We start from the raw sequence: 6225 nt of genomic DNA, 5'->3' as shown, positions 1-6225 counted from the left end.
TGACTGCCTCACCCCATTTACTGGGCTTATCCCGTGGTGGGGCATTTTAACAGGCTGCCAGTTCGGCGAGGCAACTGGGTAAAAACGGAACTTGGCACTCCCGGGCCTGGAAGGACGAGCCAGGATGGCCTAGCTTGAACCGAGACCCACTTCCTGAGTCCAGTGGCTCGGCCTGCCCGGCAGCGGCCCGCGGCAGGAGGAAGTGCCCGCGTGTCTACGTCAGCTCCGCTGGCTGGACCGGGGGAGAGGCGTGGCCAAGGCCGGCGCAGGGACACGGCGGCGGGAGGGTAGGCCAGCCCTGTACGTGGCCCTGCGCTGGTTGGGCAGGCGCGGGGAGGTCTGGGTCGCTGCCTAGGCCGGGCTGAAGTGAACCGTGCTGCCTGGGAGTGCGGGAGGCCGAAGGGGCGGGGTAGGGGGGGTGGGGTGAGCAGGAGCAGCATGGCGGCGGAGCACGAGCCTCCCAACGCTCAGCCGCGCCGCCGTCGCAGCCGCCGGAGTCGCCGGGAACCAGTGGCCTTGGTGTGTCAGTAGCCAGCCCGCACCCCCCCACCCCCCGGCCGTCTCGTCTGCCGCAGCCGTCGCTCCCTGCCTGAGGGTTACGGGCTGGACAGCCGGCTGGCCCTCCAGACCGCACCAACCGGCTGGCCGGGGCCATGGAGGACGTGAAGTTGGAGTTTCCCACCCTCCCGCAGTCCAAAGAAGATGCCGAGGTAAGTCGGGCCGCTGCCTGGCAGAGATAGGCCTCCCTGGCCGGGTCCGGCCTAGGGGCGCCCCCCAGGCCTCAGCCTGGCCCTTCCAGACTGCGCCTCTGGCCGGGGGCTCCCGGGACTTCCCTGGTTAACGTGGGGTTTACCTGGGAGCTGAAGCGATGACCCCCAAGATCGTCTCACTCCGCGGAGCAGAGCAGGCTGTTGCCCTCCTGCTGCCTCCTTGCCGGGGTGCTTCGAGACGAGCGTGGCCGAAGAAAGCCCTGCCCGGCTGAGGACCTGGGTTTTTCCCTTCTACCCCCCTGAAAGCCGGGCTCGCTCTCGGCCGGGCCCTCCGGGGGGGGGGGGCAGGACTTTGCCAGCACGCTTGGAGTTTTCCAAAGTTTGGTAGACTTCTGAGTGGGGGCGGAGGGAGGGGGCTGAGCATTTCCATCTACAAATCTTGTCTCCTTGAGATAAATGTAAGGAGTAAGGTGACCGAAAGGTACTCCCGAATGCTTCCCCAGCGCTTGTTTTTGTTGGGGTTTACCAAAAGTCCACGTTACCTGATTTGGGGGTGATTTTTCTTAGTCTTCTTGAACATATGGAAATAATTTTTTGTTTTCAGAAGTATGAATGTATGATGCTAGAAAGAAATCTAACATTACTAGCGATCTCAACTTTCCAATCCCAAATTCAACCCAAAAATGTATTTGGGGAAACAAATGAGAGAATTATTTCAAGATGAGCCTGAAAAGAAGCATTTGTTATTCAAAAATGCCATCCTTTACACTTTAAGGGAGCCTGGTGTGTGCAGTTATTTGAGCATTTGCTCTCCTCTGGAAATCAGGAGACCTGAAGGAAAAAAAGTAACTCCAGAATGTGTATTGGTAGAACCACGTTTGAGCTCTTCGAGATATTCTGTGAGAACAGTTTGTCTTTTGATATTAGAATCACTGCCACACATTTTGGTTCACTGCTGCACATTAAAATTTCTTACTGTCATTACCTAGGTCCTAGGGAAGATTTTGAAAATAGTAGGTTTTAAAATCCTGTATTCAAAAGTGGGGAAAAAGAACTAAGTAAGATTTACAGTATAGTCAGTTGTTTTTAAGAACCTTTTACAAGATTATCAAGACATGTAATGTAATAAGTATGCATATTTTGGGGATGCTATTACTTAAGAACTGAAAGCACAGTAATGTCATTTTTATGTTATATTTTTTAAAATCATTTAAGTAATGTGAAATTTATGTAATAATCCTTATTTGGATATTTGCACAGTGAGATTTCTGTGATTTGCGTATTGGTTTATTTTTCTTTCCTGATTTTCCATGTAGGACTTTTAGGCAAATACTTTATGTATAAAATTTGAGCTGTCATAACGATCAGCTAATATCTTGAGTGACAGCATTAAGGGAAGAAGGGTAAGGTAAAGTTTTTCAGTTGTGGCCCTATCTGCAATTTTCTTGGTAAAGATACTAGAGTTTGCCATTTCCTTCTCCAGCTTATTTTACAGATGAGGAAACTGAGGCAAACAGGGTAAAGTGACTTGCCCAGGGTCACAGCTAGTAAATGTCTGGGGCCTGATTTAAACTTAGATCTTCCTTGCTCCAGGCCTGGCCACTCTCTCCACTTCACCACGTACTGCCCCTTGAGGTAGAGTAGGCATTGAAAAGGATGGAAAGAGAATTAAAATACCTGTCATATTGAGGAATGGTAAAGTACCATGAAAAAGTAACTTTAAGTGCCACTTGTTAGATATCAGGATGCAAAAAGATTTCAGCAAGTTAGAATGGTGAGCAAAATATAATATTAGGTTACATTTGGTAAAGTGGGTATTATGTTCTGGCCAGTGGGAATACAAAAACAAAAAATCAAATAGTACCTGTCATCAAGGAGCTTAAGTTATTTACTCTTGGTTTCAGAAACAAGTACAAGATTGAGAAATGAAAAAGGGAGGTTTAGTAGTGTAACTATATTGATATTGCATTATATGTAAAGTTTATAGCGCATCTTATGTACTTTATTGCATTTGATTTTTATAACAGGCTTGTAAGGTAGTTATAACACTTATTACTCCCATTTTAGAGATGTGGAAACTGGATTCCAAATCCTGGAATTAACCCTGGCTTCCCCCACCCCTTTTTTTTTTTTTAACATTTTCCGTTTTACCCATTCAACCAGTTCCTAGGTCTTGTTGATCCTATTTCCATTTTTTTTCCATTTCACTCATACAAATCTTTTTTTTTTTAGTTGACCCTCATCATCTCTTGCCACAACTATTGCAAAAGCCTGCTAATTTTTCTCGATGCCTCCAGTCTGTCCTCCACACAAATACCAAATTGATACTCCTAAAACAAATCTGACCTTCCCCATCCCTAATCATCATGGCTCCTTACTGTCTCTAAGATAAAATATAAACTCGTTAGCCTGGAATCTTAAGACACTCCACAATAGAGCTGCCAACTACCTTTCCAATCATTTTTCAAGTCAAGTCTATACTGATCAGTTTGTCAGGAAACATTTATTAAGAACCTGTACCATGCCGAACAGTAGGTATACCAAGACAAAAGACAATCCATACCCTTGAGGAGCTCACAATCTAATGAGAGAGTCAGTATTCAAATAAATGTACAAACTACATAGATGTGGAATAAATAGGAAATAAAAAAAGGAAGACACAAGTTCTAAAGAGAGATTGGGAAAGACTCCCTGTAAAATGGATTTTATCTAGAACTTGAAGGATGCTGGGGAAGTCATGGAGCTAAGATGAGGAGGGATGAAAGTATTTCATGCTTCAAAGATAGCAAGTAAAAATGCTCACAGTTGGGACATGGAGTACCTTGACTGGGTACATGGGAGGGTGTAGTGTATTGTTGTTGTGTTTATCCTTAGTTGCCAAAGAAGACCATGCCATCAGAGAAATGATATGACTTGCACTTGACTGTTTTGAGTGAGGGAGATCTGTGCAAGGTCACCAGCCTCATTTCTCCTCCAGAGCCTTCTGAATGCAGTGATCAGATATTCATCAGGATGACTGGAGATGGCCCAGGATGCAATGGGAGACCTTGGCCCCTTTAAGCCAAAGTCAGTGCAGTTACTCACTTAGGGTGAGGCCATTCAGTAAATAGGCCTGTTTAGGAAGTATTCAGGGGATGGCTTCTTTAGAGAGTCAAAGAAAAATAACTACATCAGGCTGGGAGGAAAACAGCAACAGTTGCTATTGATAATCAGTCTTAAGCCTGGAGGGTCCAGAAGAACAGGAAGGTGAAGGAGGCAGGTTAGAAAGGACTTTGAATGCCAAATAGAAAATTTTATATTTGATAAGGAGGTGATAGGGAGCCACTGGAGTTTATTGAGTAGGGTAATGACGTGTTTAAGTCTGAGCTTTAGAAGATCATTTTAGGAAAATTATCTGTCCAGCAGATGGATTTAACGAAGCTATTGCAACAATCCAGTTAAGAGATGATACCCTCCAGAACCAAGATGGTAGCAGTGTCAGAGGAGAGGTGAGATCAGAAACAAGACTGTAGAAAGTTAAGAAAATAAGCAGAGAGGCAGTAGAGACACCTAGTGACCTTCCCGAGGAATGTAGCCACAAAAGATAGGAGAGATGAGGGACAGTAGCTAACTGAAATAGAGATAGATCAAATGAGAGTTTTTGAGGATGGGGGGACCTAGGCATGTTTTTAGGTAATCTGGAAGTAGACAGGGAGAAATTGTAGATAAGTGACAAAGTAGGGATGATAGAGGAGGCAGTTTACTGAAGAGAACATGCAGTGGTATCACTTGTATGTGTAGAGGGGATTGCTTTTGCTGGAAAAGCCAGGTTTTCCCATGGGATAGTGGCATATGGATAAATTGAGATGAGCAGGGAAGAAGACCCTCTCAGAAAAGAGGGGAGTGTAGCTAGAGTAAAGGTGATGCTTTGGGAGACAACTGAATATCAGGATTTTCAAGGCTATGGTGTTAATGGAGAATAGAATTTGTTTTGGGGAGAGAAAGAATGCCAAGATAGCATTATCAGATAAGGGAATTTCAGAGTTCATAAACATGGAAGTAATGCTTTTGTAAGTGATGGCAAGATCAAGGTTCTGACCATTTCTGTAGCTGAGGTGGGATGAAGGTCATGAGAAAGTAATAAGTTGAAGAACTGAGAGGTTAAGGTGTTAGAAGGAGTATCCGTGTGCATGTTGACCTAGTTTGAGGGCAGGCATTTGGGAAGAAAGATTGTCAGCTAGGCATTGAAATCATGGAGGGAAAAGTGGAAGTTCCTCTTGGAGCTTGGTAGACAACAGCTAGCAGAATTTTATTGGGCAATTAGATATGAATTGAGTGATCCTCAAAAGAGGAAAGATTACTGAGTGATGGTGGAGGGGGAAAATCTGGAAATGGCAATGGAGAGTAAGAAGTTTTCCAACTCCTCTACTTCAGCTACTGAGTTGGGGCTTGGAAATACAACCAGTGCTGGAAAGGGTGGCCAAGGGAAGCTGTGTTATCAGAAGGGAGCCAGGTTTTAGCGAATGGAAAAGTAAAAGATTTAGAATGGAGTAAGTTTGTTGCCTGTGGAGCAGGCATTCTAGAGAAAACAGTGGGAGGCATAGGCAGCTTTAGAGTGGGATTTGGGGGGCTTGGGGTTGAAGGGGAAGTAAGAATAGGAGTAGTAGGTAGGAATGGAGTGACAGCTGGGGAGACAGGATTTGCTGAAATGGGGAGAGTTTGTCTCTGAGGGATGAGTTTGAGTAGATTTTCATGGTCATTAGGTCTCTGGGTGGAATCTTGCAGTTCAGTTGAATAGATACTTGCTTGGAGCAAGACTGGAGATTTGTTGGAATGGCCTTTCTCCTCTTTCCTAGAAAGTAGTCTGGTGCTTGATGGAATTGTGTTTCTCCTCTTCCAGCAGAGGCAGGAGACCTGGTGTGATGGAATAGTGTTTTCACCCCTTTCCTCCTTTCGCTGTGGAAAATGCCAAGAACTGTGCTAAATTCTGGAAATACAAATACAAACTGAATCGTAGAAAGACAGCTTATAAAAGAAAGCTGGAAGATGGAGGGGGGGACAGGGAGGAGGAGATGTGAGTACCTAATGTTTGAAGACTGTTTTAGTTTTAGTAAAACTGCAGTTTTTTGAGCAAATGATGCTAAACTAATTATCAAACTAAAATTATCATTAGTTTGTTTTTTCCGCCTCAGCATTTTCAGTCAGTATCAAGTGACGTATTTCTTTGTACCCTTTACTGTCTTATCATGAGAAAGATCTGTGCACAAAGAAAGTCTTTTTGGGTCAATAGTTAGGAATATTCCCTAAACATATTAAGGTGTGCTCCATTAGCAGATTATATTGCCTTTAGGTACAATCAAAGTACTAAATTCTTCTATAGTCTAATAAATACTAAAAGCAAAACCCAACACTTTTAAGTTTTGATGGAGGGAAAAATCTAAAACGTCACCTTATTAAAGGAAGCTGAGATGTGGAGGAGGGGCAGAGAGGAGGAGATGTAAGTACCTGGCACTAGAGCTTGGTAAAGGAAGCTGGG

The 6225-nt window shown here is 44.6% G+C and overlaps 1 protein-coding gene across 2 annotated transcripts in view; it reads left to right on the top strand.

The window, feature by feature from the left end:
• Positions 1 to 365: 365 nt before the first annotated feature.
• Positions 366 to 6225, top strand: part of STYX (serine/threonine/tyrosine interacting protein) — a 41556-nt gene continuing 35696 nt past the window's right edge. The window contains exon 1 of one of the 2 annotated variants that reach the window (XM_072629701.1): positions 366 to 710. In XM_072629701.1, coding sequence (XP_072485802.1) covers positions 654 to 710 — 57 coding nt within the window. In that variant the 5' untranslated portion in view covers positions 366 to 653. The remainder of the gene's footprint in view (positions 711 to 6225) is intronic. The other variant, XM_072629700.1, reaches the window with a different exon arrangement.

Source organism: Notamacropus eugenii, chromosome 1 (assembly GCF_028372415.1).
Source record: "Notamacropus eugenii isolate mMacEug1 chromosome 1, mMacEug1.pri_v2, whole genome shotgun sequence".
NCBI classification, from domain to species: domain Eukaryota; kingdom Metazoa; phylum Chordata; class Mammalia; order Diprotodontia; family Macropodidae; genus Notamacropus; species Notamacropus eugenii.
The sequence above is the reverse complement of the archived record's forward strand: the minus strand, read 5'-3'. Positions and strand labels throughout refer to the sequence as shown.